This window comes from Balaenoptera borealis (assembly GCF_965194805.1).
Source record: "Balaenoptera borealis genome assembly, chromosome: X".
NCBI classification, from domain to species: domain Eukaryota; kingdom Metazoa; phylum Chordata; class Mammalia; order Artiodactyla; family Balaenopteridae; genus Balaenoptera; species Balaenoptera borealis.
The window spans coordinates 8,832,146-8,845,833 of record NC_138881.1 but is presented as its reverse complement, the minus strand read 5'-3'; the positions used below and the strand labels follow the sequence as shown (position 1 = coordinate 8,845,833).

Sequence of the window (13,688 nt, the reverse complement as noted above, 5' to 3'; positions counted from 1 at the left end):
AAAATATTAAGTCATTACTTCTGCATCAGGTATTTTTTAAAGTATATTATTTTTTACATTTTTCTGCACCTTATAGATTTTCTCGAATAAGTACATGTTTTAACTATGATCAGTAAAACAAGAAATATCTATTTTAAAATTGATAAAGGGCTGGAAATTCATAGAAAATTCATGTTTATTCTGAATGATGAAGAAAATGTTACATTATTTTTTTCATATGGAGAAAGTGTGGAAATACATAATAACACAAGAAGATTTTTTCATCAGAAACATTTAACGTAAAATGATCCTGGTACTTTCAGGGCTAACCTCTAGGTACCTGGTGAATCTAGTGTAGGATAAACAAGCATTCGTGCACGCTGGCAAGTTACTATATTGCCCTGCATGTTGCAGCGTGGTGCTGGCATTCCCTTTTATATCTATTTTGATTTCCTCCAGTTTCAAGCCACAAAACAGGACTGATGATTTTGTTTGCTTATTTGCAGGCCTCCAGACAGTGGGGATATTCCGAGTTGGAAGCTCAAAAAAGAGAGTGAGACAAGTAAGTGAAAAGTGAAGATTATATTGTATGTTTCACCTGGCTTTTAGTTGAATTACGTCGTGCGAAGTTCAAGCTTATGCAAATTCATTTCTGAATATCTTTTCTGTACCCTCCCACCTATTATAGTATAATTGAGTCCCAAGAAGTAAAAGGCAACAACTCAGAATCTCAGAAAGGTTGTGAAAGAGTTAGGATCATACAACTGAAAGCAAAACATCTGGACGTGCCCACAGCATGTACAGCCAAATGAAACTAATTTATAAACATCTTATTGACACTGTAAATGTAGGAGATTCGGAGAGTACCTGATCAGTAAGTGATAATAAATAGAAAACCATTGTACAGCACCCGTTTTTACTAAAATACGATATGAGTAATGCCATTAATATCTCTTCTTTTAAAATACTATGTTTATAGCTTTACTTTCTCAAAAATAAATAATTCGTATTACTTTTCCGTGGTACCATTGATTCCCCAATTCATTTTCCATGTGGGGACCGTACCCCTCAGTTTCCTTCTGCACTTTGCAGCATTCTTGCAAAAGAAGTTTGATATGAGAGCTTCAGGAATAGGTTCCTATGATCAGACAGGTATCTGTGCTCATGACGGCTTCATAAAAGGGAAACCATCCTTTGAGAAAAGAATTCATTTGTTGGCTAAAAGAAAATTAAAATGTTATTTTCCCTCTGTTGGTGCCAACAGAAAGAAGTAAGGAACCCAGCAATTCAAAAATGAAGCCAAATGAAAATAATTTTTAGTTGGATGAAGCTGAAGAAACGATATTTGTTCATATTATTGAAACTAACTGAAATAAATGTCTCCTCATAATGTCTTTCTTTTTTTGTCAAGACAAAAGGGGTTTTCAAAAGAAGTATGTTTTCTGTTTGGTTGGTTGGTTGGTTTTATTTGTAATAGTCACATAAGATACTGTTGAACATTTAACATTTCACAATAGGATTAGCAGGAAGAAAGATAGCATAGTAATAACATTTCTTAGGCCTCTCACCTGTGCAGAATTGCAAAATATTTTCATCAACGTTATCTCGTTGAATCCGCCAACTGGCTGGGAGACAAGCCCCTTTCACCCACTTCTTCTGAGGCTTAGAGAGATTAAGAAATTTAATTCAAGATCACACAGTTTAGACCAAGCTCTTCCCATGATCTGTTCTTTCTGCGTGTGTGTGTGTGTGTGTGTGTGTGTCTGTGTGTGTCTGTGTGTGTCTGTGTGTGCATGTGCACTCAGAAGAAAAACATGGTGTGTTTAGATGATCACGATTAGGAGTGGTGCTGATGGGAGCCTTCTTCATTCTGGCTGCCCGATGCACACTAAGGATGAGTTGCCTGGAATTGATGCGCGATTCGGGACAGCAACAGGCATTCTCGTCAGGTGGCGAGGTGGCTAGTGACAGAAACTATTCCTCAGTTATATCTGGATCCACTAAAGGGAAAACCTTTGCATGGAGATTTACTTAAGGATTCTCAAAAATATATATGGAATTAGTGGTTAGATTGCAAGTGTGAAATATGCTCTAACTCACCATTTGATCTTGTTATATCACTTCTTAGCAGCCTACACTTTTTCTTGAGAACAATTGTCACAGTATAAAGAGCTAATTAATCATTGGTGGGATTACCAGTTTATCACCTGTCTGTCAGCCTGAGAGCTGGAGGAGGGGAAGGGCTTTGCCTCTTTACTCATCACCGTATTTTGAGGACCTGTAACAAGGCCGGGTACACAGTAAGTGTGCAGTACATCTTTGTTGAATGAATGGATGAATGAATGACATAGCAAATGAACACTTACAGAAGTTTATTGCCTGGAGTACATTCATGAACTCACAAAATTATTTTAACAGCAGAGAACAAACAATACCTAAGAGAAGTTGAGCTGTCCAAGATGAAAATAGGGTGTAGAGTTATGACTCCCTTCTTGCTATTGTGTTTTCCTACTGTTATAAACGCTAAAGGACTGAGTATAATGATGAAAGCAGGAAATCTTCTTGGAAAATGTTAATAAGGCTACTTTGACAAATCTAAGGCAGATTTTATTTAGTTATTGTCATCTTTCAAGGCTTAGTCACAAATGGTTTATCAGGGTTTTTAATTTCATTGTTTGCAGAAATATCTCTTGGCTTTCTTGTCGAGTATTTCTGGAAAGTGTCAAAATTCCAACATGGTAAATTTGCTGACATGCAAAACCGCTGTATAATAGATTAATTCCTCCCTCCCACAGTTAGAATTGACCTAACCCCTTATACTTTTATTTAATAATTCATTTTAAATATATATATATATATATATATATATATTCATATTCATGGCTGGGTTTGCATAGACTCTGTAGATCAAGGCGACATGTTGTTTGCTCCTCCTTCTCGGGGTCTGGGTAAACTTAATACCAGATGCTGCATGTCATAGCACTTCTTTTGCTGGGCACTGAACATTGAGGTATGGTGTTCTGAGACTGCCACTTGAACCGTTGTTTTTCCAGTTACGTGAGGAATTTGACCGCGGGGTTGACGTCTCCCTGGAGGAAGAGCACAGCGTTCATGATGTGGCCGCCTTGTTGAAGGAGTTCCTGAGGGACATGCCGGACCCCCTTCTCACCAGGGAGCTGTACACAGCTTTCATCAATACTCTCTGTGCGTAATCCAGCCATTTGCAGGAACGTGTTCCTGGGTTACTGGGATGTCCCACTCATTCATCAAAACCTTATGCATGTGTTTTCTAATAGCTTTTTTTTGCCCTTATTTATCAGTCTCTAATGAGCGGGCTATTTGGGGAATTTTCTGAGACTTACCCTGGGGAGAGTTAGCAAGTAGAAAGTTGCAATAAAACAAATGGAAGTAGCCAAGAAAAATTTGGGATGCCTTCAAACGACTCTAGGATAGTAGAAATTGCTATAAATTGATGCTTTGGAGTAACAGAGAGAGTTCACATTGAGTCTGTGCCTAAAAATGAGTTTGCATTTCTGGAACCTAGAGTGAGAAAGGGGGGGCAGGAAACATTCCAGGGAAAGCAGGATGGCATAGCCCAGCGTCAGTACTTTCAATGTGGCTGCTTCAGGGCTAGAGACACAGACCCCGCAGTGGAGAAAAGGACGGGGAGAGAGAGGAGGAACAACCAGAACTGTTTCAGCCTCCATGAATTTCTTCATCCATGCTACAGTTAAGATAGGATCACGAAAGAGAGAGAAGACACTGACATTGGGCCGTGTCTTGGTTACTGCCAAAAGTCTACCTCTTATACATTGCTCAACAGACAAGGGCCTCAAATGTGTTCTAAACTCAAACTCAAGAACATTCACAGATTCTCAGTCATTGTTAGCAAATAGTTAACAACCATGAAAGACTGTGATCCATAAAGTATGTGATGATTTATACCAGGGGAAGGAGGGAGGAGAAAGTAAGGGACATGAAGTTACCTTTCTAACCTGGATTATAATGATTTCTCTGGATGTTACATTTCCCCAGGTCGAACTTATCTTTCTATCCCTCATAGAACCTTACTGTTAAAGTGCTAAAGCAATGGGAGAGTGGGTGAAGGAATGAAATGTGACTTGCCTTGCTAATCCCTTCCTGAAGGCAGTTGAGCCTGAAGGGCGTGACTTCCCCCTTTGACTCACTTGGAGCGCGTCTTTTTGCCTTGCTTAGTGTTGGAGCCTGAGGAACAGCTGGGCACCTTGCAGCTCCTCATCTACCTTCTACCTCCCTGCAATTGCGACACGCTCCACCGCCTGCTGCAGTTCCTCTCCATCGTGGCCAGGCACGCTGAGGACAACGTCAGCAAAGACGGGCAAGAGGTGAGCACCCCACCGCCACCGCGACAGATGCTCTGGTTCTTCCTTTTTCCTGCTTTAAAAGGGAGAGCTAAAAAGTAATACAAATGGATGTCTATGCAAAAGAGAAACAGGCTCACAGACGTAGAAAACAAACGTGCGGTTACCAAACGGGAGACGGATGGGGGGAGGGATGAATTAGGGTCGTGGGATTAACAGATACAAACTACTATACATAAAGTAGATAAGCAACAAGGATATAGGGTATAGCACAGGGAATTATACCCACTGTCTTGTAATAACCTATAATGGGATATAATCTGTAAAAATACTGAATCGCTACGCTGTACACCTGAAACTAACGCAATATTGTAAATCAACTATACTTCAACTTTTTTAAAAAAAAAAAAAAGGGAGAGCTACCAATTTGGTCAGATGTTTCACCTGGAGAAAATGAAGCTTCCCTTTCCTGGCCTATGTGTCTATGTAGGAAGAGAACTAATGCAGGCTTTTTTGTCCCCCCTCTGGAGGGACCGTTCCTAAGAGCGCATTGGCCACTAACTTCCTTGTATGTTTCAAGGATGCTTCCACATGAGGCTGTCATTTTCCATGATGATGCTTTACTCAAGACCCTGAATTTCCATTTGTGTAAAGGAGACGAACATGAGCTACAGAGGTGCTTACAAGCATGAGAAAAATGGAGTAATGCAGGTGGCGGGAGATGGCTGTCCTTGTAACTCATTTGATCTGCTTCTTTAACTTGAAGCCCAAATATGATGTCACCTCTTCATTCTTCCATTTTATTCTGGAGCACCCATGTGCCCTATGGCTAGAAGTCTAGGATCTTCCTTTTTAGAGGTCCTTTCTCTCCTTCAACCCTCCCCCCAAAATAGGGACTGGCTCAGTGCAATGGAGGGTGGATCCTCCTTCACAACCAGGTGGAGAAAGAACTGAAAAGTCAGATCTATTGACTGTTGCCATGTATCTCAATGCCACGTGGTACCAACTGCTAGAGACAGGTTCTGCACAGTCCTCTGGACCCTTTTGGGATGTTCTTGTTGGACCTGGCCCCCCATCTGAGGTCTTGGGCTCTGGTTCTCTTTGGTCATGCTCCTGTGCTTCAAGGTATTTTCCAGTGTCTCCCTTGGACAATTTTAAGTGACCTATTAGCCAGCAACCTATTTAATCCTTACCTTAACAAGAGGCCTGTTTCCCTTCTTGAAGCCATGCCATCATACTTCTCCCTGACCTTGGATTCCCCAGGAGATCTCAGACCCTTTAATATGTTAACATGCATTGTAAATCAACAAGAAGGAGCCAAAGGCATTCCAAGCTTACTTATCCCAGAAGCTTTTATTTTAAATCCTGTTAAGCAGAACTCAGCTGTGTTGTGGATTCATTTCTGTGTTTGTCAGATTTCTTTCCCGAAGGCCATGGTCATATGTATTTTTTTTCAGAAAGGCAATTCTCCCTTTCTTATCCTCATCCTCCCTATCAGTGTGAGAATGGAACTTTCCTGAGTTATCCATTTATCTCTATAGCAGTTATTAGTGAAACTTCTGCTGGCTTCAGGTTTCATAGTATGGCACTGCCACCTTCTTTCAGCAGACACAACTCTTCAATGGATATACTGTAGTTCTCATAATTGTTAAGTAGGTATATTACCCGTCTGGGTGTCAGCCTCTATTGACTATAGATATAAGAGAAGCTGTAGAACCATCTGCCTAATCATTGGGTCAAGACAGAGCCCTGTCTGGGTTCCTAGGTATGTCAATTGCCTCTCTGACGTTCCTTAAGTACTATGTGAGAAGAAAGTCGGGTCTTAGGTGATTAAGAAGGCATTGAGGAAAGCAAAATGTCCAGTTGAACTCACTCGTGCCTTTTTAAAATCATTTGCAGACATTCTTTCGGTCTAAATGCTGAACAAGACTGCATTGCCTATGGCAAAGAGGAGAAAATATTCTTGGATAGGTACCAATGGAACTTAGCATGCCGGAACACTAGCTGCCATTTGTGTCTCTCCTACCACGTGCCGGCCGTGTGCTTGGGCCTTTATACATATATTATAGCTAATCCTCCATTGAGCAAGAGAGAGATCGTCGTCCCTGTGTTTCCGAGGTGGAAACTGAGGGCTGGAGGGGTTACGTAACTTACCCAGTGTTCCCCAGGGAGCCTCCACTTAACGCTTGTGCAAGTTGTGCATTTGTGCATTCATGACTCTGGGCGAGGTGCCGTGTCCCCCATAGTCAAGGCAGATTTGCAGAGATATTAGGACAATATCCCAGCAGATGGCAGTAAAATATCTTGAGGAAGGGGTCCTTTTTCTAATTCACACAAAAGTGTCATATTGACTAGTAGTCGGTTCGGTCCCTTGACTAGCAAAGTCCCAGCTGTGCCTCAAACCCAAAGCAGTCTAACTTATGGAGAACAGAAATATAGAATAGCAAGTAGGAAAAAACGACTCTGCTGGAGGTCTAGCTCACAGTCTCCCGGCCTCCCTACGATTGACCCTTGGGACCAGGTAATTCTGTGTTGTGTGGGTGCCCTGTGCATTGTGGGATGCTTATCAGCATCCCTGGCCTCCACTCACTTGATGCCAGTAGCAGCTCCCCCCGGCCCATGATGCTGCCCCGGTTGTGACAGCTGAAAGTGTCTCTAAACATTGCCAGGTTTCCCCGGGAAGGAGGGGGAGCTCAAAATCACCCCTGGTTGAGAACACTTGTTAGCTTTACAACTCACTGATCATGTGTTCTTGGACAAATCTATTCATCTTCCTCAACCTGGGTTTCCTTATCTGAACTTTGGAGATAAAATTTCTTCAACTGGCACTGCACAGTCATTGAGAAAACTAGTTTATTACAAGGAACATAAAAATATTCTGGTAACAGCAAAGTTGTACGGGAAGCAAGAGGTGACAAGGGTTTCTAGACACCCTTGACCTAAACCTTGAATCAAAATGAAGGACTAGTAACCAAAAATTAAAGCAACAGAGGAAATATGAGGAGAGCACTGCTTCTGTGAAATGGTTAGAAGCTACAGGAAAACAAGTAACTCCACAGCCATCTTGGACTAGAGTTAAGGCTGCAGTGTGGGAAAGTACTGATGAGGTCTGAGGGGAAATTGGACTATGTTCCCAGAGTACTGAATGCCTTTGTCAGGGGAAGGTGGCTGATTCTTTTAAGCCATGAATCTTTGAAAGGATTCGACTAAAGTGATATAACCTGTGTTTTAGATTGGTTAGAGACAGGAAGAGGGTGAGTTAGGAAGGTTTTGTAGGAATAGCAATATGGAAAACAGCAATTCACATTATAAATGTTTCCGTGTAAGAATGGCCTTGGTATTTGAATCACGCATGTTCTGAGCGCCTACTCTCTGTTCCTCTAAACCAGTGAGCATTGTTCAGGAATTTTCTAATTACCGTTCCCAGGATGCTGTGGCATCTAGGAGGTGGAGGGGGTAAAAACACAAGGCAAATATAGAATGAGAGAACACATGCAGAGTCACTGCAGAACTTCAGAGAAGAGGTGATGAACGTGGAGCAGAAAAGTTAGGAATGGCTTTGTGCCGGAGATTGAATTTAAACTACATATCAAAGGGCGTGTAGGGATTGAGTAAGCGGACCGCATAAGCATGGCATAGGGATGGGAATTAGCTGAAAACCCCTTCTGGTAGAAGTGAAAAGGGGAGGGAGAGGAACGAGAGAGAGGTTTTTTGTTCACGATTTTTGAAGTTGGTTTGGCATGAGCAGGTAAAGAATTCAGAGTGGGCAGATTGGAGTGAGACAAAAATTCAATTGTAAAATATAATCAAGAAAGCAAAGAATTTTTCAAGTTTCTCTCTTACCTATTTGTTAGTTTGTGCTAGATGTGTTACCTATCTGTTGGGTAGTTATTATGGGCTGCAACAGGAAGAAAACTGAATCAGAGTGTCAAGGAGCTTGGAGGCTCACCCAGGCTCTGCCAGCACCTTGCTATATGACCTTGTTTTTGTAAAGCAGAGGAAGAGGAAGGAAAACAGAGTTGGGGTAGGGGAAGGTCTGGGCTTCCTCCTCTATAAAATGAATGTAATATTTCTTTTCTAATAGGCGCTTAAACGTCAATGCATCACTAACTAATGGGATCTTAAAGATGTCCAAAAGAAAGACATTGAGAAAAATTATTGACTAGTCAGTGAGTGCCTTTGGAAGGGAAAATAGTGGTATTTTATTGAATGTTTTTGCTATCTTGTGTTTGGTTTGTCTTATTCCATTTTTTTTTAAGTTTGCTATTTGCTTTGCTCCTTAGGGGAAAAGAGAAATTCCCAAATGTAAGAAAGATTTCATTTCCTCTAGAAAGAATATTGCAGGGACATCATTGAAACCCCTTGAGCAGTGCTTTTTCAGGTTGTCTAAGAACCCCCCAGCATGGCATGGAATATGTGGTGTGAATGTACACTTTTTTTGGAGAGAGAGTCCATAGCTGGCCTCCAGTTCTTCAAAGAGTCTATGAGGCAAAAAAGAAGTTATGAACCACCGACACAAGGCCGGGATTACTGACCTCTGATGAGGTGCATGCCTCTAGCAAGTGGGAGTTTGGCTTTGGAACTGTAGCAGGACCCGTGCCTCGCTCCCCTCACCCTGGTCCCGGCCCGGCTTTGGAGCCAGTTTTCCCACATCCCCGCTCTGCCGGCTCTGCCAGCAAGAGTGAGCGGTGGGGGGCTGCCAGGAGCCCGGCTCTGGGCACCACTTCCCTCGTCTGTAAAATAAGGATGACAGCAGCAGCGGCTTCGGAAGCATATAGTGAGAGGGAATTGAAACAGCCTGTGGAAAGCCTCTAGCCCAGTGACTCTACATCCTCAACTTAAAAAAAAAATTTATTTTATTGAAGTATAGCTGATTTACAATGTTGTGTTAATTTCTGCTGTACAGCAAAGTGATTCAGTTATATATGTGTTTATATATGTATATATTCTTTTTCATATTCTTTTCCATTATGGTTTATCCCAGGATACTGAATATAGTTCCCTGTGCTCTGCAGTAGGACTTTGTTGTTTATCCATTCTCTATATAATAGTTTGCATCTGCTAGTCTCAAATTCCCAATCTATCCCTCCCCCACCTACATGCTAAACTTTTAATATCAATAAATGTGAGCTCTTCATATTCGGATCAGAAATGCTCTAGGATGCTTATTTAGTAGAGATAAATGTTTTCCTGATAACATTTGGAAACATCACATTGGCTGACAATTAAATAATGAACCAAGCCCAAGTACACGTTATATTGTGCACTCTTGGGCAGTCATAGAGATAGATGATAGATAGATAGATGATAGATGGATAGATAGATATGCTGAAACATGGGGGGTAAGGGTAGAAGCCATCTGTGAGCAAGTCTCCTTTCCAGATTAAAAAACAATAAAATAAAACCAAAATGAAACAAAAAGGTGTTAACAAACCACAGCAGCGTGGTCTGCAGCTGGAATCTCTGTGCAGTTTTACAGAGGGATTGTATTGCATTCCCAGAATAGCAACAGGAGAAGGAGAGCGGAAACAGAGTTCTGGGTTGTCCTTGTACTAAACATTCTTTTCAAAGAAAACAAAATCTTCCATTTGATCATGTTGTTTTAAAAAATGAGAACACCCTGATATTACTTTAAGAGGGGAAGGGGAAGCACTCCAAATGCCTCTGAGTTCTAAAGGGATGAATTTGAAAATGGTGCATATTTGATTTTATCCTCAGCCATGAATTTCCAGGAAGAGAAATGAAAAATAACATGAAAACTTGTCAAGTTTTGTATCAGTGAAATGAAACAAAGAAAAAATGTAATTGAACAGTCGTACATTAAGGGCACTTTCTTGAAAATTCCCAGTGTTTACCACATGAAATCATTTCACTTGGCAGCAAACCTGAAAACAGCCTCGCCTTCTAAAAATAACACACCCCATGTGCCATGCTGGGCTTGCAGGGCTTGGTAGCCACGAGCTCGGGGCTCCACGGGACAAGGTCGGGACTCAGGAGGCTTCGTCTCACCTGTGAGTCAGGAATTTTATGCTGTGCATCCAGCTGCCTCTTGAAGGCTGTGCAGATCTTCCCAGGCAAAGGCTCCTCACCAAGCAGCCACAGTCCCCATGCTTTCCTGGGCATTCGTAGATTTTCAACTAATTTCAACAAGAGAAATAAAAATTGGCCTAGACCAGTGGTTCTCAACCAGGAGTAGTTTTGCCCCACAGGGGACATGTAGCAGTGACTTTCACCTGGCCCTTGCCAGCCTTTCCTGCAGGACCTTCTGCCATGCTGAGTTTCCTGGCGGGCCTTGGCGTATTTTACATGTTTCTGTCTTTGCATATCGTGTTCTCACCACTGTGAAGGTGCCCTCTGTGCCAGTTCCTCTGCTTTTCAGCCCGGCAAACTCTATTCTCCTTCAAGGTTTTGTGCAAATATTGCCACCTCTTTGGAGTGTCCCTGGGGCCTCCAGAGTTGATAGTTTCATACTTTGTACTCAGTGCTTGTACTTGATAATTTTCTTTATCCTCTAGAATGTGAACCCTTTAAAATAAGGACTGGTTTGTGATCACTGTTGGGAAAACTTTAGAATAATCAGAATCCATGAAAAATGCCTAGCCTATGGTAGGTGCTGAGTGGATGGATTAATAGAGAGATGATGGATTGATGGATGAAGGGATAGATAGAGGGATGGATAAGATGGTCAGTTGGATGGATGGACATCAATATTTTTAAAGAGCAGACAGGATAGAAATTTTATATAGTACCAGTTTCACAAAAATAACAGTTATAAAATTTTACTCAGTATGCTATTGAGATGACCACTGAGCTATGAGCTTCAATTCAAGATATGAAGCAAAAGGAAAATGATGGTGCCCTTCGTGGATTCTGACAGAGATGATGTGGTCCTTGCAGAAAAAAAAAAAAGAGAAAGTAAAAAGGTTCTATTGATTATTGAACCACCTGGCATTTTGAAAAGCAAAAATCACAACAGTCCTTGTATTCTCTGCTTCTATAGGTCACTGGGAACAAAATGACATCTCTAAACTTGGCCACCATATTTGGACCCAACCTGCTGCACAAGCAGAAGTCGTCAGACAAGGAATTCTCGGTCCAGAGTTCAGCCCGGGCTGAAGAGAGCACAGCCGTCATTGCCGTGGTGCAGAAAATGATTGAAAATTATGAAGCCCTGTTCATGGTAAGTGGCCCTTCTTTGGCAAGACATCTCAGTCAACTGCCTATTGATTGCCTCTTGGTGGCATAGTGAAACTTAGGCACAGCACCTTCTGGTCCATAGTGCTGGTCATTAACTGAATTCATTGGAAGCCAGGCAGTTAATAGAAATTTACATACCTATGATGTCACTGTAAGTTTGTGATTCCATGTTTAAACAAACATATCCAAATTATAAATTTCATTTTGTTGTCTCCTAAACAATGGTCATGTTTTGGAATCATTTAATTCTTTATATAGCAGTGTCCTTGCCCCCAAAATTGATAAAACTCTTCTTTTTGGAACTATACGTGGCCCTCGTGAATTCATGTATTTATAACCATCCTCAGCAATGGCACCTCCTCCAAGGTCAATCTGGACATTTTGCGTCCTGCATGAAGCTTTACCTATCTTTCCTTTGTCCTTCTTGCATCACTTTGCCATGTCACTTCTCTGTCCCTTGAACCCTATTACTGTTCCTACTGATGTTTACCTTATTCAACACTGTGTTGAAGTCATTTTTGACTATTTCCCCTAGTAGATTATAAACGCATTTAAAACACAGACTGTGCCCTTGTTATCTCCTCTCTGTATCCTTTGTACACTTTTGGAAGGCCCTCCATCTGACAGGCACTCAGTAAATACTTTTTCGATTTGTGTTGAATTACCAGTTCCTGTTATCCTTCAAAAAACTGCATTGCTTGCTCCAACTTCCCTTGGATCATTAGAACAAATGCCAACTCTCTTCTATGTCTATTCACCACTCGTATTGCATGTCAAAATTTACAGGAACTTTCTCCATGATTCTTCTCCCATTTCTCTTTTGAATTTACAAATGCTCACCATAAATCTTACCTATTCCACTAGAGCCTTTTGTGGCTTCTTCAGCCAAGTATGCTAGTTCCCTCTTTTGAATTTCCTTAATATTTTGTCTATATTTATCAAATGCCTTGCATTAGATTTATTTCCATCCTTGTCTTATATCAGTTATTTTTTGTGCATTTGAGAGCCAGTAGTTTCGAATATTTGCCCTCTCTGTCTCACCTTTGTGATCATGACCAAGTAATTCAATATTCAATAAGCATCAATTTCAGCTTTTGTGAAATGGGAAAAAATTAAAATATGACCCATTTCCTGGGGTGGTTCCCAGAGTCATTTGATATGCAAAAGCATTCTGCAAACTGCAAAATTCTATGCAAATGTTAATTAATAATTGTATTAGTTGGGCAACACAAGTTGGCTCAAATCTTAGTACTTCAGCACAACAGACATAAGTATCTTATTCACATAAAGTTTAATCAGATGTTTAGCGGACAGCGTCCCAGGTGGCGATTTAGGGACCCCAGCTCCTTGCACCTTGAGACTCTTCAGTCCCCTAGGACTTTATGGGCCAAACCTAGAAGGGACATCCATCATGCCCACTCCAATCGCATTGGCCAGAGCTCTGCCACAAGCCACACTTAACTGCAAGGGAAGCTGAGAAATGTATTCCTGCTGGATGCCCAGGAGGAAGTGAAAATGGATTTCCACAGTGAAAAGTTCACTGAGGTAGAATGGTGTCTTGCTCCTCTTTGAGTCTCTGAGGCGCTGCCCATGTGTTGCATGCAGTAAGCTCTCAAAAAAAAAGTGGAAATTTTCATGAACTCTATATAAATTTCACCCTTCAGCCACAATCCTCATAATTAATTACATATTTGGATGAATCAGATGTCTGAATTTTTCAACATTTTCATCAAGTTTTAAGTCGTGTATCATCTTGCCAAGTAGTCTTGGCATACTTCATGCTCTCTAGATTTTTTTTTAAGACAAAATAATACCTCTTGTCAATCTTAATTCCATTCTCTAAATTCTGTATTCTAAACAAAGTTCTTTATATGAAACCAAACCATCAGGCGTTTCTTTTCACCTCAGATACTAACAGATCTCTTCCTGGCCTCCTTGAAAGTCCAGTTGCTGCCATTTTAGTTGTGCAATTCCTCTCCTTCCATTTCCTGCTGCCTGGATTATTAAGAACAGTAGAAGAACATCAATACTCCATCTTTTCCAACATTTTCCGAATCTGATCTTTGTTTGCCATTCCCTGTAGAGACTGATATCGAGATTCTCTTGGATAATAGCTCATATTTGTGTTCCCCAGTTGTGATCTATACTTCTCAACGAGGCCTTCCCTGGTCA

General features: G+C 41.2%; 1 protein-coding gene across 13 annotated transcripts in view; it reads left to right on the top strand.

The window, feature by feature from the left end:
- ARHGAP6 (Rho GTPase activating protein 6) overlaps positions 1–13,688 on the top strand; it is a 491,169-nt gene that overhangs the window by 449,990 nt on the left and 27,491 nt on the right. For all 13 annotated transcript variants that reach the window (XM_082375536.1, XM_082375531.1, XM_082375538.1 and 10 more), the window contains 4 exons: positions 486–541; positions 3,033–3,183; positions 4,195–4,343; positions 11,320–11,499. In XM_082375536.1, the coding sequence (XP_082231662.1) occupies positions 486–541; positions 3,033–3,183; positions 4,195–4,343; positions 11,320–11,499 (536 nt within the window). The remainder of the gene's footprint in view (positions 1–485; positions 542–3,032; positions 3,184–4,194; positions 4,344–11,319; positions 11,500–13,688) is intronic.